The sequence below is a fragment of the Drosophila subobscura genome, chromosome A (genome assembly GCF_008121235.1).
Source record: "Drosophila subobscura isolate 14011-0131.10 chromosome A, UCBerk_Dsub_1.0, whole genome shotgun sequence".
Taxonomy (NCBI): Eukaryota; Metazoa; Arthropoda; class Insecta; order Diptera; family Drosophilidae; genus Drosophila; species Drosophila subobscura.
The window spans coordinates 20,278,649-20,306,110 of record NC_048530.1 but is presented as its reverse complement, the minus strand read 5'-3'; the positions used below and the strand labels follow the sequence as shown (position 1 = coordinate 20,306,110).

The 27,462-nt window shown below is 43.2% G+C and overlaps 1 protein-coding gene across 3 annotated transcripts in view; it reads left to right on the top strand.

Annotated features, from left to right (window-relative positions):
- The first annotated feature begins 693 nt into the window (after positions 1-693).
- Positions 694-27,462, top strand: part of LOC117893020 (probable serine/threonine-protein kinase DDB_G0267686) — a 31,125-nt gene continuing 4,356 nt past the window's right edge. Inside the window, exons 1-2 of one of the 3 annotated variants that reach the window (XM_034799381.1) lie at positions 694-1,410; positions 20,653-21,096. In XM_034799381.1, coding sequence (XP_034655272.1) covers positions 1,107-1,410; positions 20,653-21,096 — 748 coding nt within the window. In that variant the 5' untranslated portion in view covers positions 694-1,106. Of the gene's footprint in view, positions 1,411-7,911; positions 8,095-20,510; positions 20,575-20,652; positions 21,097-27,462 lie in introns of those variants that run through there. The other 2 variants (XM_034799389.1, XM_034799398.1) reach the window with 2 other exon arrangements.

The following is a 27,462-nucleotide window of genomic DNA, read 5'->3' as shown; positions in this document are numbered from 1 at the left end:
AAATTATCTCTGTTCATTTCAACTTCATTTTTGTTTACTAAACTCCACCAAGGTCTCATTCAAAGTAGATTTAAATCGACTTTAATGTTAAGTATTTCATTGTAAAGAATATTTGAGCATAGTTTTGGTCCACTGTGCTGCAGACATAGCTGAGCGAAAGCTCGGGGCGCTCAATGCCGCTAACGGTCAGCGGTTACGGTGCTATGTGCGAAACGCTGATAACCGCCGAAACGAAAGAGATGGCAACAATAGCCGCAACAGTCACTCATTCCATGACCAGAGATGATGACACTCGAATTGGGTTAGGCGCAATATAAGAGGCATGCGTCAGAGCGCTCCGCTCCCCCTGACTTTTTCTTTGTTCTTTTGCCAGCGAACACCAGCAACGACGCGAACGTCGACTGCGACTGCGGCCGCTGCCGATATGATTTGATTTCTCTCCTGCGCAGCTGGCTGCGCTGCTCTCCCCGTCGCATTTGAACTCTTTCTTTCGCCGCGATATTCTTGGAATTATGCACAAAGACAGTGCAAGACAGCGCCTGTGAGAGAGTGCGAGAGAGAAGGAATGCGCGAGCGAACGCAGGCACGATGGGCACGAGCGGCGCTCTGCTTTCGGTCGCGTCGCGTCGCGTTCAGAGCCAGCTGCAGCAGCAACAGCAGCGGTAGCGGCAGCGGCAGCAAAATAAATCGTCCGTCCATTTGAGCTTCAATCATACACGGGGAGGTCCAACAAATTGGGCGGCCAGAGAACGAGAACTTTGTGTGCCGTTTCTTGCGCTAGATTCTGAGCAATTTAACTGTGTTTTTTTGTGTGTCGTGTCGTGATTGATTCCTTTGAGGTCAAAGTGCTTTACAATACGCGCAGTCCGTGGCAGATAGCAAGGCGGAGGCGGCTGCCCCAGAAAATTGTAGACACACTCAAGTGCTGCGTAGATGATCGTTTTGTGACGCCAAACGGGAACATACAGACAACATTGTCGACTCTTTGTGTCTGCAAGGAAGATTTTATGCATTAAACGAACTTTAAACTATGAAAATAGCAAATAAGTGCCGCGAATAGAAAACTGTAACAGCCACAGCAGCTGGGAAGCAGCAAAAAGCGCGACATGCTGCTGGTAAGGTCAAACGGAGACCAGGAAAGCATGCTGCCACAGACTCAGGTGGCAATCAAACGGAAGCCCGAACTGGAACAGGAGCTGCAACCCAAGCAGCACAAGAGATTCTTCGATCCGCGCACAACCAACAATTATAACTATAGACAACAGGCGAAAATGTATTCGAATCCCAATACACAACAGAATTTGGTCCAGAACAGACCCCCCATAAGTGTAGCAACGACACCCCCAACGACATTGCCCAACACTGGCATTGATGGAAACAATTCAAAACCAACAACAACAACAACAACATGTGAGTGAAGTGACGTTATGGGATTCTTTCGTTCTTTGCTTTGCTCTTCTCTTCTCTGCTTTGGTTTCCTCTCAACTTGTTTTCTTTTTTGACGCGCTTTTATCTCGCGCGCACTGAACAGCTGCTGTGGTCAGAGAAGCAATCAGCTGGACACAGTGGTGCAGTGGGGTTTTGTTTTTGTTGATGAAATGAAATGTTGAAATGAAAGCTGGGCTAAGCGAAGCAATTGCCAAAGGAAATATTATGTAGAGCACGTCTTTGAAGAGGCAAATAGGCAATTAATTTTGCTGTAAGTTTTTCCCCCAAAAATGTTTGAATGATTTTGCAAGTTACTGTTCATGTTAAGTAAATATTTAAAAAAATAAACCGCTCCAGTGCCACAGTATACTGTTGCCGCTGACACTTGACCACAACTTGACCTGTCAAGGATACATCTCTTGCTCATCCCGCTTCCTCTCTCTCTCTCTCACTCCCTCTGTTCTTAAACAATGATGCGCAGCAGAAAGAGAAACGAAAACAACATCATCACATGGCAATAAATGCGCCGGCAAACTGGGAGCGCGAGAGAGAGAGAGAGAGAGCAGACAGGCAACGCACTCACGAGGTTGAAGCACGGCAATGAACTTCAGGCGACGAAAGAAAAGTTTGTTTTCGAGGTTAAAAGTGGTCGTGAGTGAAGGAAAGACGGGGGACAGTCAAGGGACAGCAAAGAATAACAAAGAGAGTGACAGTGAGAGTGGGAGGGAGGGAGAGAGGGAGAGTGTAGAAATGGCATTGGCATTTGTTGTGCTTCCCTTCCTTCCCTTTCCCTCCCGCGTGCGCTCTTTCTTTCTAAATTGCCAAAATATCAGCAGTTTCTACTTAGCGCCCTATACAAAACCAGACCCGCATATGTATATCGAAAGCTCAAACAGGCGGAATGAAAATTAAATAAACAATAGGTTCAATGCACTTAAGGCGCAGTAGAATTCAATTTTGCACAAAGCACAAGCCACAAGCCACAGGGGCATAAACATGAACAAACACACTCACACACACATACACACACCCTGCACGCACACAATCGTATCCGAAGAAAGCTTCAGATATGTGCAGATGTAGCTTTTCGCTCATTTGGCCTTCAGAACCAGCCTCAACTTGCACTCGGAAATGTAAATCGCATTAAACGCATACAGATAAACATTTACATACATATGTATATCCACTATACATTGTAATTATACGTTGTAATCAGGCAAGAGTGTAGTGTGGGGGGGCTGGCGGTTGAGCATGTTGAACATAACCACTAAAAGTGTTCAATCCTCGAATCAAATGATGATCCCAACTGGTTAGCAAGCTAATAAGTGGGGTTCCTCTAGATATTCGATATTTACAAATACCTGTAGCAACTTGCACTTTTTGCTTGTTCCCAATGTTGTCAGCAAAAGTTCCGTGCACATAAATATCGCGTATACGCCATATTCGCGTGCATTATGTAGAGCCAAAAATATACATTTACTTAACAATTAATATGAAACACGAAAATAACGCAAAAAGGCAATTAAGTATAAGTATAAATTGAATACAGAAACTTCCGCACAGTGCGAAGCCAGCAAGAACAACATGTCAGCGTGCTTCGATTTCCGTATTAATCAGACAGATCCCGCGATCTGATGCAGATTGCAGTTCATCTTTGCTTCATTTGCGGTTCACTTGGCTTCTTTATGTTTGGGAGACCATTTTTATTTATTTTTTGGGATGTCAGGTGGCGGCTGGATATCACCTCCACCTGCTCCTACTCCGCCCAAACGTGTTTGCAAATGTAATCTATATATACATACATAAAATTTATGTAAATATGTATGTACATACATATGTGTGTACATAACTGTGTGTGTATACTTAATACTTCCTGTGGCTGTGGCAGATGAACAAAGACAGAGCGACGGAGACGCAGACAGGAAATGCTCGAAAAATACAAAATAAAAAGAACAATTTTGTTGTATTGTAATTGTAAATTTTATTCTTATTGTTTGGTTGGTGCTGCCTCTACCCTGTACCATTTCCTTGCGAACTAAAAGAGTATTTTACATTCAAAATTGATGTTTTATTTCTTACTCTACCTTTCCTGTGCCCATTTCACACCACGCAATGTTGCCTTGTACCAGGGTATAGCCATGGTCGACACTTGCGAATGCATTTGGTTGCACTTATTTTTGTTTATTGCCGCCTGACCATGAGAGGAGATTGCCATGCAATGCAAATTGAATGACGACAGCCACCAGCAGCAGCAGCAGCAGCATCAGCAGGCGCTGGCGATGATAATTTACAATTTATTAATTATTTAGCGCATTGCCCTTGCATCCCCCAGGGCGGGGGTGGTTGGAGGGGCACACGGTACACCCCAAACAAAGCCCCTGGCAAGAGTCGCCTACCCCAACAATTTGCGTTGTGGCAAAGACAAGGTCAGAGCCAGGGTGAGCTCGGATAGGCGCTCGGGTTCACTCACCCAAGTGCCACCATCCGCCGCCACATGCACCTGATACTACATCATAGACACGCGCGCGACACCCGAATACAGAGGCAGCGAGAGCAGTGGAGAAGACGGGGTAAGCCAGGGGAGCTCTGCTGCAATTCTCAACCAACAAAAAATAAGTTCAAGCACCTGCTCTCTCTCGCTCGTGCTCTTTCACTTTCCCTCTCACTCCACAGCACACTTTTTTGTGGGATGGCCGATTAAAGCGGCCCGCGCACACGCTTTTCGCAATGAAACCCTCACGGTTCGTGGTTCGTTACTCCGGTAAGAGCTTTTGTGCTCGCGAAAAGTTCAAAGTTTCATAGAGAAAGAGCTGAAAGAGGAACAGGAAAGGAAATTGAGAGCTTGCAATCGGCGAATCGATTGAGTAATCGATGATTGCAATTGAATCGATAAAGCTGTGACCATGAAGGGGGCCAATGCACCATTTAAAGCCAAGCATTTGAACAAAATATTCAGATACTCGATTTATTGAATCTTTATTGCCGTAGCAATTTCCTTGAACTGTGCCACAACTTTTAATAATTGTGAACACCTTTTTTTTCTATCTTTTCAGGTGAGTAAAATATATTTATTATGAGCTTGACAGGAGATTGTACATGCTTACCATCACCCGAGTAAGTGCCACGCCTCACTTTTTATTTAAAACAAATCGACATAAAAATGTTTCGAACCACAAAACAAAAACCAAAGGAAAAAGCTAAAATATGTGCAATAATTTACAAAGAAGTTGGAGCAAAAAAAGAAATAGTAGAAAACAAACAAGAAAAACACTTAAAAAATTCATTTCGAAACTGCGCATTTGTTGAAGAGAACCCAAAGACGGGAATTTAGATATATGTACATATGTACATATGTTTTTTATAATGTTTATATAGAACTTGTTGCGTTTCGTAAACAATTAGCAAGAAATGCAATGTACTAAGTATATAAATTTCAAGTCGCGCATAAATTCAATCGGCTGTCTGGGCGGACAGTGACTATGGCCAAAATGTGGGTGCATAACCCATCGCAAGTAAACAAACAAAAACAAGCCAAAATCCAGTGGCTGGGGGAGAGAGAGTGGTGTCTATAAGGCGTGGAGGGATCAGGTTCAATGGCCAAAACACACACGCGGCAGCAACAACAAGGCGACAGACAACAGCCAAAAAGTCACCCAGCCAGATGGGTTGTTGGCCAAATTGAATTGAATTGGAAACAAGTTCAATGTTGGGTGGAGGGATGGTTGGAGAAGGAGGAACAACAGCAGCACCAGCTTTGGGGCATGGTTTATGAGGGAGGTTCCATCAACGCTTCGGGGGTTGCAGCAACGAGTCAACCAAGTCATTAACATTCTCTGGACAACAAGTAATTCGTTGAACCTGAAAAGACACAGACACAGCCAGATTCGGATAGAGAGTAGATGGAGAGATACACAGATACCAGACCAGACAGCATGACAGTTCTTGCCTCATACTGTGGCGACAGTGGCTGGCATTTCCCTTTCTTTTGTCATTGCCTTTCTTTCCTGTTGAGTGAAATCGCTCATTGTGATTATTGGGCAAGGACACGTGTCGCGCCCTGTTCGTGGTCTTGGAATGAGGACATCCATATGTACATCTGGGAGTTCATTGCTCGATAGGGGACTTTTTGAGGTCGCTCCATCTAGGTACATATGTACATACATATATGGAGATAAACCAGAAATGCATTGATAAGCCATATCTAAATGGCAGACACACTCGCAATCGTAATTATTATAATGAGCATGAGTATACAGACTTTTGTAATATAAGGAAACCTCTCCATGTGAAGACACTTTCTACAGCTCTTGCACCCATTTATTGTAAGGACTTAGCAAGAAGACTTCGTTTCTATCGAATGCAGGAATATTTACGGAAACTCTCAAAGAATGCCACAAAATGTAAACTGGAAACTGCTTGAATCTGCTGCTAGCACATTGCTTGAGTGAGATCTATTAATGTTTTGGTGGTATTAGCATCCAAGCTGCTTAAGAGTTGATTCCAGCCGAGACGAGGGACGCTGCTGCATGACGCGGTACAAATATGAATGCGTATTACTTAGATGTTAGCATTCTGCAGATAATGATGGTTTAGTAATGGATATTCTGCAGTGTAATTGATTGTATTTCCTTCTTCTAGTGTTCTGTTTCACAGTTTGTACAAGTTGCTTGGTTTCTACTCAAAATATATTCATAATTCATGCATGGCATCGAATGATTAACTTGGCCAATCAATAATTATACATTTACGTTGCGTTTATGTGCATGTTCCTTTACTGAGGACAAATACACCTCCCACAGAGGACAAACTTTATTGCTGACGTGTTATTCAAAGCCGTGGTAGGTGGTTGGAGCGTGGGCTTTAAGGCTATGTGGGAGGGGAGGATAGGATCAGCCGAGGAAATTTATTTTTATATTTCATTTTGTAATTGGTCGCCAACGTCAACGGCCGTTTGCTGACGTGGCCGTGGCCCATGGAAAGTTTGTCTGTCTCTCCGTTGGATTGGTGTGGGAAATGGAAGTAGAATTAAGCGCCACAAACAAACACAACTGTGGTACGTGCCTTTCCAACTGGCGCATGTTCTCTGTGGGTACGTGTCGTTGGCACGGATTCGATCCTTTACTCAACTTTTGCTCGATATTTCATCATCTCTGCCGCCTGCCATCTACAGTATAAACTGTGCTGCAGGGGGAAAAGGGAATTAAAATCCTCTCTCCACACTGGCATCTGCCATCTGCAGGGGCTAAAGCGACGTTTAGTGCCTAATGACGCGGACTCACGTGCTTTTTCGATCGCCAATTTTCGACCGCGTGCTAAGAGAGAGAGAGAGAGAGAGAGAAAATGAGAGAGCGAAGAGCTTTGCACGCGCGCTCTCTCATCGCCCAGCATCGTTGACGTTTTCGTGAGAGCCGAAACTGAAAATAAAACGCTGCTGGAGTCCCACAATGTGAAACTCTCATCTGCCATGTGACTGGAACACACATAATGTGCAGCCATAAAAAGAGGCCGTATGCCCACCTCAAGCCACTTGTACCCTGCGCTCACTTGTGTGTGCCAAAGAGAGATAGAGAGAGAGAGAGAGCAAGAGCGAGCCGCCAAGTTGGGGGCCCAGAGAGCGTGGATGTTGACGGCACGGCAGCCGTGCCCGTACCTTGTGAATAATTCTACCATGAGACCAGTCGACGTTTAGCCGCCGTCGTCGTTACAAACACAAAAAGCTCAGCGACGAGTTCCACAGTGCGCACCGACCGAGCCACCGAGCGAGCGACCCGATTAGACGCACAGCCAAAATTCACGTCTCCGCGAGTGTTCTGTTTCGTTTCGAGTCCCCACAGGCCAAACAATTGTCAGAGACACTTCTTGGTCCACTCGTGCATCGTGCAGGTTCCCATTGAGAACTTTAGATTCGGTTGTGTCTGGACTAGTGGCTGCCACACCGATGCAAATCAGTTGCGCCCGATTTGCAGTGCCAAACGATGGCGTTGTTATTTGTGCAACACCAAACACCACAGAAGCAACAACAGAAACTGCAACAACAGCCACAACAACAGTCAGAGCCACAGCAGTGGCATCCACGTTCACTGAGAACATCTGCCAACGCCGAGGATACCCCTCATATAGGGGAGGCGCCACAACAGCAGCAACAGCAGCAGCAACAACAACGCAGTAAAATCCAACTGCAGCGGCAGCAACGCTTCAAATAAAAACCAAAAGTATATTTGAAATCCCCCCAAAAACAAAAGGAAGCAGCACCCGCAGCGAAAACTCTTACGAAATAAAACCCAAAAAATTACAACAAAAATACCAAAAAACCGAAAAAATTAATACGCGTTGCGCCTGCGCATTGCCCCGCAAACCACAAAGAAAGAAAGAAAGAAAGTTTCTCTTACTCCCAAAACAACAACAACAACAGCAACAAGAAGTGAAAGAAAATAGTTTGGAAAATAAACCAAAAATAAAAGTAACGTTTTTTTTGTTCGAGTGTTTATTTTTGATGTGACTCAAAATACAATAAAAATCAAAGAGAAAATCATTCAAAAATGGAGCAAATCACCAACTACTTTGAGCACATGGATTACGTGTCCTTTGGGGTGATAGCCCTGCCCTGCGTGGTAATTGCCGTCTATGGATTCCTTCAGGTGGCCAGTGGATTGGCCAAGGGGAAAAGTAAGTAATAAAAAAACAAAACAAAATGAAAGGCTCAAAGACAGAGAGAGAAGAGAGAGCGTGAAAAGTGAGTCAGTTTTTTGGACTGATTCCTCCCCAGGCGATTGCTGACTAAGACAAAAATGTTTATGTGGAAATGTACAAAAGATTAATACGATGATGATGGGCAGATACCATCGATTGTGATTCATTCATCCAGTACTTGGGGAAATAATTGATTTTGAAGGATAAGCCTATGCAGTCAGGGATCTGGCACTTAACCTAATCCACTTTTAAGGTGCCGATGGTGCTCCACATTGGATGAATGTGAAATGGAACATGGCCAAACAGAGTGCAGAGCATGGCCTGGTGGCTGGCTGGCTATTGGCATTCCCCAAAACCGCAAAAAAAACGCAAAGCAAACAACAGACAACAAAATTATTTAAGTAATTCGCGTTCTCTCGCATTTGTTATACAAAATTGTTTCAAGTGGGAAAGTGTGAACAGCTGCTCTTCAAGAGGGGGGAGGGGAAGAGCCGGCACATGGGTCTTTCCCACACTTCTCATCCCCCCACTGGAGTCGAAATGGGCAAACGATTCCCAGAGTATTATTTATAGTGTGCGGAAAACAAATACGAGAACTTGTTGCGATTGGGGGGGGGCAGAGGCGTAGGAAACCAGAGAACCCACGGGAACCACAATGCGTCCCTAACCTACCCCACAACCTTCCAAATGCGCGATCGTTAGCTCCCGTACCCGTACCCGTACCCGTACCCGTGCCCGATGGGGAGTTGGGGAATGTCTGCGATAAGAGCGTCAATTGCAGTTAATCAAAAGAGTGTTTCCGTTTCGAAACTCGCATGAAACACATCGATCGATAACGATCTTGCTTAGAGTTCGGATCGCAGGGATCTCCACTGGATCTCATCACTCTCGAAATCTTCGCCGTCTTTCGCTGTTGATTTGACTTTTTTTCAACAAAATAAAACCCGATTTTTACATAATATTCGCGCAAGCAACTTTCACACCAAACTAATGTATGTACATTGGAAATGCCAGAGGAAAGAGAGACAGAGACAGAGACCAGACCAGACCGAACAGCAGATACGGCAAAAAGATACAAAGATACGCGAAAGAAGATACCAAACCTGATGAGAGACTTACTTTCTTTTCGGTTGGGAAAGGTCCCGCAACGCATTCGATCTGCCGTGGATATATCTGAAATATATTTATGCCAAACAAGCGACAGTAGAAAAGATCAGAAAGTTAACTTAATTTTCTTTTGATTTTCTTTGTGTGTTTTTTTTGTATTCATTTTTTTTCTTTTTTTGCTTTTTTGCCATTTGCTAATTTTGTGCATCTTTCGCCTTGCCGATGCTCTCTTGGCTCTTTTTTTTAGTTTCTTTCGTCTCAAATTGAGTTCATTTATTTTTGTTGTGTGCGGCAGTAAATGAATTTCAATCGATTAGCAGAGGATATAACCCAAACAAGCCATATCCAAAGAAATTATAGCTTTGCGCAGAAACTTTTTTCATTTTATTATTTGTACACCCCCAACATACTTTTAAGATGACTAAGAGACGAGGGGGCACGGCTGGAACAACATCTGTTGCCGCTCTGACCCATCCATAGAACCCCCGTACTCGTAATGTTTTCCGCGCAATAGATCTCGTCTCTTATCAGGGCAAAAAAAGATTAATTTGTATTCTTTGCAAGTATTTATTGCTTCAGTTTTAAGTGTTTTCAGCTTTTTGTTTTATTTTCTTTATCTCTTGAGTTCTTTGCGTGGTTGTTGTTTTTCCCTACTCGTATGACATGGCATTTTGCGAGTCAGTTTTCTCCCTCCGTGCCCCTTTAGGGCCTTTGGGAATTGGAATTGGATCTGGTATGCATAATGCATAATGCATACTCGGGGAACGAGAGTGGACGGCGGTGTTCTCGGGTTCGGTATTGTAAATTCTGTTGCAGAGACCCACCCAACTTGTGTGTGTGTGTGCTTATCCTTTCGCTTATGGGAACATCCGAATTGCATTGCATCTAATTCCAGCAATTAATTCGTTTTATTACTATTATTATTTCGAGCGTTTTTCGACTTTGTTGTGAAACGCTTTTCACGCTGCTCGGACAAAACAACCGCGTATTAAACGCTTCCGATCTTTGGCAGCGATAAGCGTGGCAATGATACGTTCTATTGACAGAAAGTACACAAGTGGCACTGTGAGTGAGAACCGAATGGAACGGAGCAACCCATCGAATGGCAAGCTCTTTGGGGACAAAGTTACAGAGATAAATACTTCGATAGACATTGAATAAGTGTTTGTCTATTAATAGTCCATAATTTCGCCTCTAAGTACTGGGTATCCTCATGGTCGAGGGCCTCTCGACATTCTGGGGCTCTGGTATTTGCTTCACTTATTTGAATCCCTATGCTAATTTGCTGGCATTTAGTTTTCTCTGAATCTTAGTTGAGTTTCGGAACTATCTGTGGAGCATGCACCGCCCACATGTGGCTACGTGAGGAATGGAGCATGTCAGGGCAGGGCAGGGCAGGGCAGGGTAGGGCAGGGTAGGGTAGGTCGGGTGTCGTGACATAATCGCTGGCCCTCCAATTTCTGAGATTTATGTATGTGGATTTTAGCATAAGACTCGAAAAGAGAAAAGAGCCAAAGAAATTGGCTTTTTGCTGAGCAGAGGAAAGAAATACACTGAGACGTGACATAAGCAAAGGTCGACTCGACCGACCCCGGGCCTCGCTCATCCATTTCCAGTTTTCGTCTCCATCTTTGGGTCTACTTCTTGGCCAAGTTTAAAGCCAAAGCCAAAGCGAAAGTTTTACCCCGTTTGTGTGTTTTTTTTTGCTTTTCGAACTTCTTATTTAACAGCTCTCCGGTCTTCGTGGTCGTTCGTTTTCACTTTACCCTGATATTTTCGATGTTGTTTTCTCTGCGGCTTCCGTCGTTCGTCGTCTGTTTGCTTTTTCCACTACGTGCCACAATTCAGAAGCAAAATATGAATCAAAAACACACACAAGATATATTCACAAGACATACCCCACAAATATCAATGATTAATGAACAACACACAGTGTCAGCGCTTTTCCAGGTGTACACCTTTGATGGGGGCGGGCAAAGCACATCTCACTAGGATAAATTATTTCAAATATTTCCATCTATAGCTAGAACTGTCAATGACTTTTATGTTGAAACATTTACCCCCAAACAAGCAGTAACAAACTTCAATTCATTTGTGTGGAAATGCTCGCTTGTAAATTGTAAGCAAAATTTCTGTTGGTTTTACTCCCTTGAAATATGTTTCCGTGAAATTATTTTTTAAATTGTGAATCGTAGTAGAATACCAAAATTGCAAGTGCTTGAAGATGTGGTACCCTCCAGCAATGGTGACTTATTGGGTTTATCCTCAAGATCCCTGGTTTACATGTGAGTGCAAACTATATAAATTATGTACATGCCAGATAACGTAGGCTACAGGATCCTGGTGGTCCACTTCATCCACACGTGAGTGCCAAAAACCCTTAAAACAGATACTTAAGGATAGGTGTGGGTGAATGTTTTGGTCCGTATCCAGGTCTCCGTTGTCTCAGTGTTGCTTTCGAGCCGTCTCTCCGTCGTCTTCTCGTTTTTGCTCTCTCTTGCTGTGTCGCTGTCTCGCTGTCGTTGCTGTCTTGTGATGCAAGTCTCTAAGCGGCACTCGTGCCTTGCCGCATTCTGTCGTAATCACCTCTAGCTCTCTGATGTATGCAAAGTTGTTAGCACTTTTTACAGGCCAACATCACGACTGCAACAAAATGGTAAAAACAACGACACGGTCCCTCCGTTTTGTGTGTGCCATTTTTCATAGTTTTTGGGCAGCGAATACAGCGAGACGAACGCCAGACACTAGGCAGAGAAACAAATTAAAACTAATTGACAGGCAACACTTTTACTCTCAAACGGGCCATGCGAAATGGTACTCGGTTGTAACTGAAAAGGGTCTCTAAAGAGAAAGATTTTACCCACCATTTGTATGATTTTCCATCTAAAGATCTCTAAAGAATAAACTGATAGATGGAAGTGCATTAATAAGAGACATTAGAGGATTACCAGGGTTGTATATCTTCGATTGTACATGTCGCGCGTCATGTGGCAGTGCCCCTCGGTCATGCGATGATCATTCAATCAAAATGCTAATCAAGAACTTTGAGCATGTTCATCTCTTGGTTTTTTCATACAAAAAACATTCAACAAATTTCCACTTAAGAGGGCCACCTTTCCCCCTTCCACCCCTGTAGCGTTTTATGAAAATGATTTTATTTATGCACAATATATGAATGAATTTACATGCCCAGCGGTGAGAGGGCACAAAAGAGAAAAGATTTGAGTTTGCGGAAAATGTGTGGATATTTAATTTTTTATTTATTTTTTGTTGGTTCTACTTTATAGTTTTACTTTAAAGCAGGAAATGTGTGTAAATATATTGTACGAAAACAAAGTATCTATTTTGGGGTTAATATTAATGTTGGTACTTCAAAGAATATCTCTCTGCCTGCCTGGCTGTCTGTCCATTCGAGGGTATCCCCAGTTCGGCCTTTGGCTTTTGGTTCCTAAAGCAAACAAAAAACTGAAACTATTTATACACAAAGATACATTTGTTGGTGATTCTGTGATTAACTGATTGGATGAAAAGTGTCGGCGCAAAGGTTTCCCAGCACCAAATCAGATTTATACATCTATATATCAACCGATTTGTGTCCAACACATACTCAGACACACACACACACACACACACACAGAGAACAGTTTATAGATACGAATCTATTCAATTTTTGATCTTTATTTAGATTGGCAGGGGGGCAGGGGCTGGGGCTGTGTGATGATTTCCTCTCTCTCTCTATAAAATCCGCCCCATCGTCTATAGAGAACCTCCGCCCCATTTGCCGATTTGCCGAATCGCCGATCGCATTCCAAACAATTTTTCACTCTACATTTTCACCCGCTCTCATCGCAAAAGCTCAGTGCATTCTATGATTTTTACGATTTTTCTAAGTCTTTTTGTCTTTGTTTTTTTCTTTCGCGTGCGCTGCCAACTTGTTGATTTGCACATTCGACGTCGCGTCCGCCAGGCGTGACAGAAACAATAAAAAAGGAAAACCATGTGGAAAATGTTGAAAATTGAAAACTAAATATGTCGATTTGGTAGAACTGTTTTGGTTATTGATTGAAAATGCATGCAAACTTGAACTTTTCATTCAATTGGTTTGAAATTATCGATAGCGGCACGCAACGATTATTTATCGAATCAAATTTAAGAATATTCTCAAGGCAAATAATCGAAATTGGAGCTATAAATGGAAAATTTACTGGGTACTCAATAACGTTTACTATTGGCAACGATTGCTCATTATGTCACACATCTACCACGATCAATCATCGTTCAGCTATCGATCAGGAGTTCGATTTTCATCCACACTTCCGCTAATTCATCATTCCATGCTCTTCTCTCACTCATGTTTTTCTTGCTGTATGTTTTCTCTTTGGAAACTTATCTAACATTCGCTTTGGACTTTCCTCCCACCATTTGGGAGCGGGGCAATTTCTCACGATTTTCGCTCTGTTTTCCACTCCAATTTCGCACTGCATTTGGTGTTCCGTCAATGCCAAATGTATTAACATGCGAGTACGAATGCGAGTACAATGTACAATGTACAATTTACATACATAAATCCTCCTTGTGTTTGTGCAAAATGTTGAAATCATTTCCGCAATTTGTTATAAATTTCGTTACCAAAAGAAAGCCAGAGATCTCTGCCTGTGCCTGTGCCTCTCTCTCTCTCTCTGTGTCTCTGGTCTGCCTTCACTTTTCCCTCCATAGTACGAGTAACTATAATTATTACTCACTTTCCCAAGCATGTAATTCGTTTCTCTCTGCATGTGTATATCTATATCTATGTATCTTTGCTCTGTTCCGCTGTACTTTTTAGCATTTAGGGGGCCCCCTTTCACTGCCTGCCACAGAGAATCGTCACACGAAGGGGGCACAGCCACAGGCACAGCCACAGCCACAGGCACAGCGAGTAGGTCTGGGCTTTGGGGGCACATACTTGTATATTTACCTGACTCTTTCTCTCTCTCTCTCTGTCTCTTTTGTTATGTACCTCGAGTGCGTTATTTACTTATGTTTTTTACAAGTGCAATTGAGGTTACTTTCTATTTAAAAATTAAAGAAAAAAATATAAGTCTACGTGCATGCAAATGGTGGAGAGCTTTGGGGCCAGAGACAGACCCAGAGCCAGAGCCAGAGCCACAGCCGATCATCAGAGTGTGGCCAAATGGTTGGCGTTTTGCTTCTCTCTCTCTCCGCTTCTCCGCTTCTTCTCTTTAGCTTCCACATCTTATCGATGGCACTCTTTAAGTGTACATTTACGTGCTGCTCATTTATTCCCATGATGTTTTATAACTGAGATTCGGATTCCACTTTGTGTCTATTGTGTGTTCACGAGGGTACAAGTACCTCTCTAGTTCTTCTTTTTGGCCTTCAGTGTATCCAGCAATTGGGCAGGGTATATCCATTCTATTCAATCCATTGTTCTCTATGAGCTATGATCTATCAAAAAGGCAGACACAAAGCTGCTTGCAGCTGAATCAAGAAGGTTTGCTCTGGCACTAGAGGGTATGCCATGTGTCTGCTACTTCTTTGGGCTAGCATGTTAGCTAACAATCATCTAATGAAGTGCCATCATTTATGTACGTGCTACTGTTTGCTTGCTTTCCATGTCTTTGGAGCACATGTTTATGTGTTCGGAGTACGAGTATCTGGTTGCTATTGCCACTGATATCCATGAGCTGTGATAAAGAGGAGTACGCGCTTCAAGGGGAGTGGAAAACTCTGCCTTTGGTTCCATCTTGTGATCTGTCGACCCACTGCAGTAATCCCTTGATGGTTCGCTTTCGGTGCCTACCACTTTGTTCTTGATCTGTTTCTGCTTTTGCCGCACAGCTGGCGGCATGCATCAAAATTTGCCATCATTGCTCGGGCTGGCTGTCCACAGTGTCCACTGCCCTTGTTCTTCATCCGAGAGATCTCCTCTCCGAGTTGTGTCTTCGAGCTGTCTTAGATGTTTACTTCGTTGTGTGTGCCACGTTTCGCTTCGTTTCGTTTTGTTTCGTTCTGTTTCTGCTTCTGTTTCTGCTTCTGTTCCGTTTTGGGATTTTGTTTTTATTTTGGTATTTTTATACATCTTGTGGTGTGTGGCCGCCGCCCCCATTTGTATTACTTTGATTACTTTCTTGGCTGCAGAGTCAAATAAATCATTCAGGATTGCCACAATACACTTTGTGGCGTTCTAGAAAATAATATATGTATATGCCCCAAGGGGCATTCAGGCACTCGGACCATAATATATGTATATCGTACGTCAGCCATTATGTATTATAATAATAATAATAATTATCATAAATATTTGTGTGTTTTTCTCATGAATGAAGAACACCAAAGGTATCTCACACCACCCCCTCTCTCTCTCTACAAAAACCAAAACAAAATCTGCCTCAAAACAAGAAAACAAAAGCGCGAAATACATTTTGTCAAGAAAGTAATTTCTTGGCAGAATATAACACACAAAAACCAAAACAAAATCCCAAATCTGTATCTGTATCTATGTATCTGTGTATCTGTGCTGTTTCGAGTGGGCCGTGAAACGTCTCCGCGTCCGTGGACATCGTCAGCAATTGCAAATTGTGATAAAAGTAGAGAAAACATTCGCCAAAATATGGGTCATCCTCAATAGATAGAAATCTCTCTCTCTATCTCTCTCTCTCTCTCTGTTGGTCTTGTTCTGACTCTCGATTCAGAGTCCGATTCTGATCCACTTGTGCTCTGGTCCGTTACTTTGACGGTGGAGGGAAATAAACGAGCATTAGAGCTGGAATAACGGAATAGCCTTGCATTTCAAATACATTTCTAGTCATTACAATAGCCACGGAAAATCTATGAAAGATCTAGAGATCTAGAGAGTGGGAAACGATGGGCAAAACTTGAACAGAAAGGTAGGAAAATGCAATCAGGAAACTCAACTGTAGACCCATTTTTTTGACCATTCTTTTCCGTCCATGTGCCACATAATGTGATGGAAATATCTCGATCAGAGATATTCCACAGCCATGGGAGATGATTATTAAATTGCATTCAGCTCTTGGCCGCTTGTCCGCTTGGCCGCTTGTCCGCTTGGCCGCATGTCCGCTTGCAATTAAATTAAGTTGAAAAAATTAAAATATAAATATATTGAGAATGATTTGTTTTGACAAGTGCCTCAAGAATTCGGTGCTTACGATACTTGGAGTGTTGGCATTCTGTGGCATTCGAGTACTCTTCAGGCTGAGTTCTTTAGCTCTACAGATCCTCTTCAGGTTTATTTCTCTTTCTTTTTGCCTGTTTGTGGGGCTGTCAAAAAAGTGTCAGAATCATAGAATTGTGACAGCAAGCACGCGGGACTCATTCTCATATCCCTCCAATTTAATTTCAGAAGCCAGCAGCAGAAGAGAACAAAAAAACACAAATAAATATACCACAAGAATTAGTTACGTACAAATGTACACAAATGTATTTAGAGATGGAAATTTTGTGAGATGAAATTAGTTGATTTGTGTTTGGTATTTGAGTAAACAGCGGATTCCATAATGTTTTCAATTAATAACAATTGCCGAATGATCGCACAATGATCGGAATGATGTGTGCGGCTAAATGTATGACGCAGACTGTTTCTTTCGGATCTTCATTTGTATTTTTCTGTGTGTGTTTTCAAGCTATAGTTATGGATTTTTTCATTGATTAGCTTATTGTTTTTCCACTTCGATTGAGTGATTTATTTAAAGGAAAGTCTTGAATCGAATCGAAGAAAGATTCATGTTTGATGCAGAAAGTTCAAAAACAATTGAAGAAAGAGCGGAAATGCCTTGAGCTTATTTATTGCCGGGGGGGGGGGGGGGGAAGCTTCTTCCGTTTATAGATTACTTTCAGCAATGATAACGAATCACATTGCCATGCGGCCTGGCCACCACTCGATGTCGTCATCGGCAGTGATTTATTTATCGAACGACCCGACCACTCCCGCAATAGACCACAGCATGGACGATCCCCTACATTGTTTTTGCATATTTTATTTTGCCCGTTCAAGCATAAAATAAAACTATTTTTACCCCACAATAAACGTCACCAGATCACGCTCCATCGCCAGCGATCCATGTGCTCTGTGTTCTGTCTGCTCTTCCTACTTCTCACATTCGCGAAACCCCAAACTCAGGCCCCCGAAAAAAGAGCACGTCCCACGTCCCAATGGTTTGGGAGGGTCTTCTTCCTGTGTCATGTGTCTTACATCAATCTAATTGTACGTTTCACGGCATGCGGAATACGGAATGCCGTGCCACAAATAAGTTCTAGATGCTTTCGCACGTAATTGGAATGCGAATTACTTAATTTTCTATAGATTTCCCGTACACATTTGATGGCCCGAAAAGCACAAAGGCATTAAGGCCGCCTTAACATTTCCGGTTTACCAAACAAAAACCTCATACCTCTGCTTACTACGATTACAATCCATCGGCTAAGCTCTCCCTCCGCTTCCCCCTGTCGAATATGATTTCCCAAAGTTTCGTTTCGTTTTTTTTTTTGGACTCTGAAAAGAGAACACGTGTTTCCTTAGGCTCGCGCGATGAACTTCAAACCCCAAAGACACTGAAGCAAGGTGGATGGTGGCGAGGGGGAAAAGCATTTCAGCATTTCAGTTCGTTCGCACCCCGAGGTAACCCCCAGAAGCAGAAGGCATTAAACTCATTATGGAAACTTGTTCTAGTGGTGTGCTTGTTGGTGGGGGATTGGGGATCGGGGAATGCGCATGGGAAATGCTCGTGCGACTTATGGGTACGGGTACGATTACGGCCTCCACCACACATCAGTTTTCGTCTCTGGGGGGTTGCCAGCGATCTTGTTTTTGGGGCGCACACATTTCCATGGTGATTATTCTTTTCGGAAACTCCATGTGCCACATATATCTGCAGCTGTGTATCTGTGTGTGTGGCAGACACGCATGCGCTGAATGCGCGCTGTCATCATTGGGGCTGTTGCCATGCGCAGAGCCAGAAATCGGAGCATACCCTTTTTGCCTTGGAGTTGAGGGAAGTTTCTGCTCGTTCAAACAAGATGCGCAATAAATAGAGCAGCTTCTCAGTTGTTTCAGATATACAAAAACTGGCCTAAAAATGTCTTTGGAGAATCGGGAATGACCTTTTTTTCCTTCCCTTTCGTTTCGAAATTTGATCCTCTCAAAAGTGTAGCGGATGCTTAAAAGTGTATCCCAGTGTTCGTTCATTTGTCCATGGTCCACCCTAATGATCCGCTTCACTGGGGCCTCCCCACACTCGTCTCTCGTCTCTCTTTCTCTCTCTCTCCCCAGCTCCCGTTATGGCGTGCCGGGCCAGACCGGGCCTCGTTTCCTTTTTGCTCCCTTTACTCTTTGCTTCTTCTTTTGCTCTCTTCTTTTCTGCTGTTTTGTGTTTCCCCTTTTAGCAGCTTTGTAAGAGCTTCTTCATTGGAATTCATTCAACTTTAGCAGCGCGCATTTTGCTGCTGTTTCATTTCGTTTCTGTTGCTAACTTATGAATGATCCAAAAGATGCCCAATAAACACGATCATCATGATGATGATGATGATGATGATGCAGTTGATGAGTTTTGCGGCCACAAATAGAATCACGCGCGCCTTTCATTTCCGTTGCAATTTTTGGCACCCTAAACGGCAAATGCTCTCCTCTCTCACTCTTGCGACGATGGCACACACGTGCCGGGCAGCACAATGTTTTCGTTGAACTTCCAATTCACTCTCTCACAGGCCACACAATATTCCAAACAATTCACATTCAAATTTCATTCACATTCACATTACAATTTCAATTTCCATTTCAATTCCATTCAGTACCTCGCGAGATTAAAGCGCGACATCGCCTCTCTATTCCACAGTATTCCTGGCGATGCCCATTCCCATTCCCATTTCAATTCCATTCAGGCGCCGCCGACGTCGCCGTCTTTGCGAATATTTCGCGATTCAATGCGCGGCAGCGCATTCTCCTTCGCCTTCTCCTTCTCCTCCCTCCCTTCCTCGTAAATCTCACGCCACCAAGTCGGAGGGGGAGATCTAGAATGGGCGTGGCATATCATTTGAATACTAATATATTTAGCATTTGCCAAAAAGAATACAATAATTTCAAAGTGAGAACAACAAATTACACTCCACTCGATTCGAAATTCCAAAGAGTTCTCGGTTCGTGGTTCGGGTTCGGCTTCTCGATGAGTGAAGAGTATGGGGGGAGGGACGGAAGGTTGCCGGTGGGCGGGAGGAGGGCGGAGGGGCACGGGTACGCACATGGACCTGGCGCGCTAGGCACGAACTGGTACCTGTTTTTCGTGGCTTTTATTTGTTTTATTTTGTCTTTAATTTATAATTTTGCTGTTTTGTTGTTGTTTTTTGCTTCTCGTTGTTGTTCGCCCAAAACGAGAAATTGTTCAAATTCCCCAAAAGATCTTCCATTCACAGGCCAGCCAGTTGGCTTTCCGTCAGTTTTCCAGCGAAAACCAACAAAAACAATACAACTGGAGGTTGTTCTCGCTTGTGTCCCTTTTCTTATAGCCTTTGTGTTGGCGCTGCTTATAAAGGAGACCTGCCCTTAATCTAAATGATTTCTTGGAAGCAGCATGGATCACATGGCCCCGTGTTCTTCACTCTTTCTGAGATAGAGAATTATCAACATCGGTTATCGGCACAAGTCCCAGTTACTGCCAACCGAATTATAAAACATTTTGGTGAAAATTCAAGGGAAAAAGGTCTGAAGCATCTGAAGTTCAGGGGAAAGATTTTTGGCCAAGTTTGCTTAAGATATGGCCCCTAATCCATAGGCAGAAGAGAACAGAATAGCATAGAGTACACCCTCTGTTGGGTGGTTCTTGCATACAAATCTTATCTAAGTAGGAAGCCAATGGTTGTGTTTTCGTGCGGTGGGGGGCTGGTGGGGGCACGTGGTCAGAGCCTGCCCTAGGCTATGCGGCGAAAAAAGATAGCGAAACGCAAGCGAAAACGAATACGAATTCGCCGTATTCCGTATTCCACTTATCAGAGAGTCGACTCGCTGATGATTCACTGTGTCGTCATCACCGGGCCATGGCGTCGTAGTAGTAGGTCTCAAACGTGAATTGGTATGACTCTGGGTTTTTTTTCTGTTTCTTCTGGGTATTGGGTGTTGTTTTCTTCCCGCGTTTGCCTGCTAATCGTTCGTTTAGTTCGTTTTCAACTGCAAGTGCAGCCGGTACACGATCGTTAGCGCAGCGAGAGACAGCGAGACTCGCTTTCCAATTGGATAGCAGGATATAGAGCAATAATTAGCAATCAGAAGTGTCGCGTTTTGATGCACAATGCGTTTCCAACTGGAGCAATTCTTGCAGTTTCATTTGCGAAAATTTTGTATGTCCCAAAACAAAAACAAAACAAAACAAAAGCCAAAAACTAATCACAACTTTCACTCGTTTTTTTTTCTTTTAGATGACAAAATGCAAGAGCAGTGTAATCCTAATAATAATAACAACAACCACAACAACAATGCCAATGCCAATGCCACAAACGGCAACAGCAATCAAAGCAATTGTGGCAACACTGGTGGCAACAACAATTTCAACAACGGCAACAGCAGCGGCAGCAAGCGCTGCCCTGGAAAGTATTCCAATAACAACATGTCCGCTTACAACAACAGCAACAACAACGGTAACAGTAAAAATGCATCCCGCAAGAATCGTTACAACAACAACAACCAGAATCAGCACCAAAATCCCCATCAAAAGCAACAGCAACGCAACTTCTATGGCAATTCGCAGAAGCGAATCGATGGAGCTGCCGGCGATATGGATGCCAATCTGAATGGGGAATCGCAAGCCCAATCCTGGCGCAACTACAGCGGACACCATCTGGCGAATTCTTCATGCATCGAAGGTGAGTGTTAATCCAGCCCGTACTTTCTGTATTCCCATTGATGCACAAGAGAATGCCGACAAGGAGAGTGCCTTGGCATGGCGCAATGTCAGCGCCTCCCTTGGTATGCATTTTGTGAGCTATTGATGCCATTCCTTTGGGCAAAGAAAGCTCCAATGTTCGGTTTTTGTTAAAGTTACTCCCACTCGTGATTCCATTGACCAACCAGCGTAGCCATGAGATACACCGACACACAGACACAGGCGCTGATTCATTTCCATTTCCATGCCGATTACGAGTCGTCGTTCTTTGTGTTGTTTTTGTTTTTGTTTTGTTTTTGGTTCATAAAATTCCAAGCAAATCGAGCGACCGGCATCTACAAAATGAATCACACATAAAGAAACAAATCAACGTCATCGATGGGAACGGGTATCGTATCGTCACTTGCCAGCCTCGTGGGTTGTACTTTTCACCTGATTCGGATGTGGATTTAGCTTTGATTGTCTATAAATATTTTGTTGTTGCATCTTTGGGTCAGAGGCAGAGAGCAGAGAGCAGAGAGCCCGTGGGTTTCAGCAGTGGGTGAACGTTAATTAGGAAAATGCCTTTGATTGGAATGGCCTCCTTCCCACGAGAGCACACAGAGAAATGAGTACGAGGTGCTCCAGTAGATTGTGGATTGGCAGGGGAGAATATACCTTAGTTACCATTCAAATTAATGCCTACTCATGCATTTGGGTCGACTATCTATCTATCCATTCATCCATCTAGCTATCTATACTCTTGAGTAGCCACCCCATGGGGAGGGCAAACCTCGGTTATCAACATTTTTCAATTGACTCTTGACCACAGTGGAGACACCGAGATATCGTTGGCTTACAGAGAGGTGCTTCTGCTGCCGCTTTGCTCTTGCTTTTGCTTTGCTTTTGCTTCTATTTATATGCTGTCTGGTTGCCCGATTTACAGAATACACAGAAACTGCAAAGGTTCTGCTCATAAATAGGAAAATTGCAGGAAATCTTCGCTTAAGCTTAATGAACCTCAGATCGAAACGAGGCGCGCTCAAGATAGCAGCAGCAGCAGCAGCAAAAGCAAAAGCAGCAAAAGCAATGCTGGGGATCTAAATGTGACGCAATATTTTGTATGGTAGGGGAGGGGATGAGGAAGGTATTCTCTCGTAGAAATACAACTAATTTTATTAGGAGACCCCGCAGCCCTGCTGCCGGCTTTAGCTTTCGCTTTCGTTCGACATTCCTCCCATTAAAAATCAATTCAAAATTCGCCCGAAAAAAAGGAACAACAATAAAACGAAATTAAATAAACAAACAAAAGCGATTGGGCGAAAGAAAGGAAAGGTAGAACAAGTCATAAAAAAGCCAAACAACAACAAACACAAAAAAGAAACAAAAAAAGAAACCCAAAACATTTAAATGAAACTCAAATAATCAAAATAATCTGTTCAGTTTCATAATTTCATAATTTATGCCGAAACATAAATTTCTTTCCACTAATTTGCATTCGTGTATATGTGTGTGTGTGTGTGTGTGTGTGTGTGATTTGCATCTGATTGATCTTACTTAGATATGTACATATATAGATTATTTATAGATATCCGTGTCGAATCTTTATTGGATCATCAGTTAATTACCAAGTTTATTTCCGCTCTTTTATACACAATTTATATTAATAGAAAGTATTTTCATTTTGTCAAAAATACATTCGCAAAAGATAGAGAAATGCTTGCAGATTGTTACCTTGTGATATTCGATAATTGTATGACATTCTCCATCGATAATTATCGATAAATAGTTGTGCATGCAGCGTTAGATTCCGATAATCAAACTCGGACAGTTTTCACTTTTTAGATGTTATTTTTTCTGTTTGTTGTTGTTGTTTTTCTTTGGCACAAAGCGTGGAAAAAACTTTCCAGAATCGTCGCGTTTTTTTTCAGTTATTTCTGTTGTTGTTATCGTGCGTTTCCAAATAAATATGTACATACACACATGATTATATGTACATATGTCCATATATAAATTTATTGTATTATTGTCAGGGTGTGACGATGGGGCGGGAAGAAAGCTAAGACGCAATACACCTCTACGTCAGCTTTTAGAGAAGGAGAAGCAGCAACAGCAACAGCAGCTGATTAGCGTTCAGATTTTTCAGCGTTTAGACCATTTTTGTTCGTGTTTTTGTTTGTATTTGGATTTTAGATTCGATTCGATTCGATTTTATTTGCCAGCGTATCAGGTGTGTTATTGGTTATTACTTCTCTCTCTCTCTCTCGGTATAGTGCGGCAATCAGACGTCGGGGTTCGATTGGGTTCGGGCGTTTTGGTCAAACGATGAACTACTGATAATCGCAGACACCAGCAGAGCACGGACACAGTGCTGCCAGTGCCAGAGAATCGAGAGAATCGGCCACTTACATAACTGATCGTTTTGTCATTGATTAGCACTTGGCCGGAACCGCAACCGAAACCAAAACCGAGACACAATCCCAACTCCCAACCGATGGATCGCTGACATCAGGAAACAGAAAATACTGAAAGTTGCACAACAATTTTTGGTACGGAAATTTGCACTCGAACGTTAAATAATTAGATTATGTATCTGTGGAGGAGAATCTTTAATCATCTCTGGGCTCTGGGCTGTGGGCTCTGTGCTCTTGAGGCAAACGTAACCTCGAGTTCCACTTCCCCAAAAAGACCGAAAGAGCGACCCTCCTCTAGGCAACAGTCCAGCCAGTGGCTTCAGTATTCAATTAACATTTGATGCCCTGTAATAAAGCCAGCCAGCAGCCTCTCTTATATGGCCCACAAAGAGCCATTAGATAATTGTTTTGGCCAAGAAATGAGCGACTCCAAATGTAGGAAAAAATGTGTGGCTTTGGCTTTGGCTTTGGCTGTGGCAGAGGCAGAGGCAGCTGTGGCATTCGATGATTGCAGCCGCCAGACGCATTTTTCACGCCCCGTTGAATTTCTCACAGTCGGCTCGGCTCGGCTCGGTGCGGCTTAAGTATCTCTCCATCTGTGTAGAGACTCGTATTCAATGTTCAATGCCTTCTTTACTCCCCGCGCACTCGTAATTGGAATCCAGAGGAAACTTGAACTCATTTACGGTGGTGCCAACTAACGGTGGTGCCACATGCCACACGCACTCCATTGATCGTTGCAATCGTCACACACACGCACTGGTACAGTGTGTTTCATTGATGTAAGAGCTGTGACCTGAATCTTCATAGCTCCATTGACTGTTTTTTTTGCGCTAAAAGCATCGATAAGTAACTTGATTGCTCCCCGTGTATCGATACTGTTAGTTCGATAACATTTAATAAACAACCTCCTTCGATAAATAATCGATTGGTGTGCGAAGAGTGATCGATAAGTGACTTATCGTACAACTGTTGGGTAATCCAACTCGCAACTCTTCAATTGCAAGCGCTAAACATTTACGAAACGCACTGTACACACACACACACACATATTTCACATTCCTGCTCGCATTATTAACCCATTAAAGAGTGCCGCTTGCTGCCACAGACACATTTCGAGACACATATGCAACAATAATGATAATAAAAAAAAAACGAGTACTCGCACTTTAGTTATTGCTATTGTGATTGCAGCCCATAATCATCAACTTCATCCTCATCCTCATCATTATCATTATCATCATGTTTCGCATTTCTTTAAAATATGCGACTCTGACTCTGACTTTCTGTCTCGACATCGCTCGCAGCCGCCGGCAATAGTCAAGGTTAACATGTTTGCCATTTAAGCAACGGGCGTTTACCCAATGTCTGTGATCTCTGTGATGAGATGAGACCAAAGATCGCCAGTGATCTCGCTACCTACTACCCGCACGACATAAGTCAGTTCACAGTGACAATCGTCAGTCGTGCGACGATCAAAAGATCAGTGATCAGTCATCAGTTTTGGTACTGGATAAGTTTATTCCTTTATTTTGCCCATAAGACCTCGACCTTTTGTTACCTTTACTTTTATCACTTTAATTGAAAGATAAATATTGTTGTTAGACCCCCCAATAATAGCACAAAGTGCCATAAAGATTAATCAAATCCTAGGTCTATTTTGGTCTATTATTGTCGCACGTCAAAATGCTGTGATAAAATGTTGTGGAATGATAGGAAAAGTGAGGGACTATTGGGCGAATATCAGGGAATCGGCTAATAATTACAACAATGCTGATTAGTCTCTAAACACATGGATATTTGCATCTGTTGGATATTTTTTGAAGTTTTTGTTTGATGGCTCGTTATTAAATCTGTGACCTCAATGCAAAAGGAGCACAGACCCCCACTATGCATATCTGTTGTACATATGTATAGTTTATATTTGATTAATAAAACTCATATTAGTTTACATTAAAAGCCAGCCATAGTCGGACCATAACCAGAGGGGCTGCCATATCTATCTTTTGGCAGGGATCGGGTATGGCATGGGATGGGATGGCATGAATGTTGTGACATACGTGAGAGCGTGTTATGTTCGCTCACAATTAACTATCGCGATGGATGTTTTACGAGTATTATCGTTATTGTTATTGTTATTTCTTTATATTCAAAGGCAGACTATTTTGAAGTCTCATTAAAAATGCACAAGACCGACCACAATTGCGAGTCGAGTCGAGTCGAGTAATTGCTGGCTGTGTGGCGCGGCTTTTTTGGGGGTTTTGTGTCTTGGCACAGGAAGCGCCACATAAAAAGTCACGAAGGTCAACGTCAAAATCGCATAGAAATAAATCAAAAGCAAACAAAATGTGGGATGCTGTTTGCTGGGAACAAATGGGTCAACCTGTGACGTCACAGGCATGGCAAAAGTCAGAGTCAAAGTCGAAGTCGAATGCGTATTAGGTAATCGATAAACCAATGAAATTGCGTCACTGGAAAGCAAAATTCATGACCGAAAAATGATAAAACAAATGCATAAATATAGACAGTTATCTTGACAGCCCTGCCCCGTGTGTTGGCTAATTAAATACAATAAATATATGAGAGTGCTTTATGGAATATTACAAGGGGGTATTTTAGCACTAGGAATATGTATGTGTATGCTCCTGGCTGCTGCCAAGTCAAATTTATTGTGATTTCATTTGATTTTGCGTGTCGGGATTGCCTCGTTTTGCGGATTGTAGCTTGGAGCTGATTAGATGTTAGACTTTCGACGATCCACTTCCACTTGACGACGACGACGACTCACACACGCGTAAAGGTGGGAGGGGGGGAGAGAGAGAGAGAGAGTGACAATCACGACTATTTCTCGGGCACTAGTCCCCGTGGCCATGGCCGTTTGCCGTTGGTAACTGGAGTAGGGACGAACCGAAGCGAGCGACTGGCCATCTTATCGGTGCCCGGTAACCAAATTTTTCGGTTGTCTAGACCACAAACCCATGCATGAAAAGATAATCAATCCTTTCGTTTTTCCCCCACTGAATTGATCAGTATTTTGGCAGCCATTTATATAGACAACTTCATATCTGGGAGTAGCTAATGCCCAACATTAAATCCGCATCACGAGTCTCATGCTCAGTGTATTGTGTGCCCAAAGATTATCATTTAAGCTGCTGACATGCGTTTGTCCCGCTTATTTGCCTAAGCAATCTTATCGCTAGACGTTTTCGTTATACTTCTTGAGTGGTTTTTGGCCAGGTTTTTGGCTCCGCCAAAGGTTAAGGTCTGCCGCATGCAGCGCGAGAGAGAGAGAGCGAGAGAGATTACTCATGGCACGCCAAAGAGTATATCCCCAAGGGTGGGGCAATTGTGATCAAGTGCAGGACGCGCACTAGAACTGGAATAATGATCAGTATGTATATTATATGCATACATAAGTATGTACACATATTTATGTATATGATATTTCAAGGCTGTTTGGAGAGTTTGTCGCGTTTGGCGCGTGCGTTAAGCCGATGGCGCAGCACTCCAAAGGCAGCGGCGACAAAGCGATGTTATGCCCTGCCCGCTGCCATAAAAGTGTCCAAATTTTTGTTGAAGCTTTCGGAAGCTCTTGGCCGGCAGCTAATTGTTGGCTTCTGGGCCAGATGTGGCCAGGCAGGCCGTTCAGGCCGGGCCCAAAACGGTTGGCCACGCCCTATCTAATCGGTAACCACACGCAGCACACACAGCACTCCAAATACGTGAGGAACATACAACACACGCACACACACACGCACACACACTCGCATGTAAACCATAATTCGAGCCAACCGATACCAGATGTCATTTCTCCCCAGCAGCAAACGATGACGATGGATGTATGGATGGATGGATGGATGAATGGATGAATTCTGTGTGCAGCTCACGTCTGGGTGCTTAGTCCGGGGCCAGCGTCCTTCGGGGACGGCTGACGATGTCAACAAACCCACCTT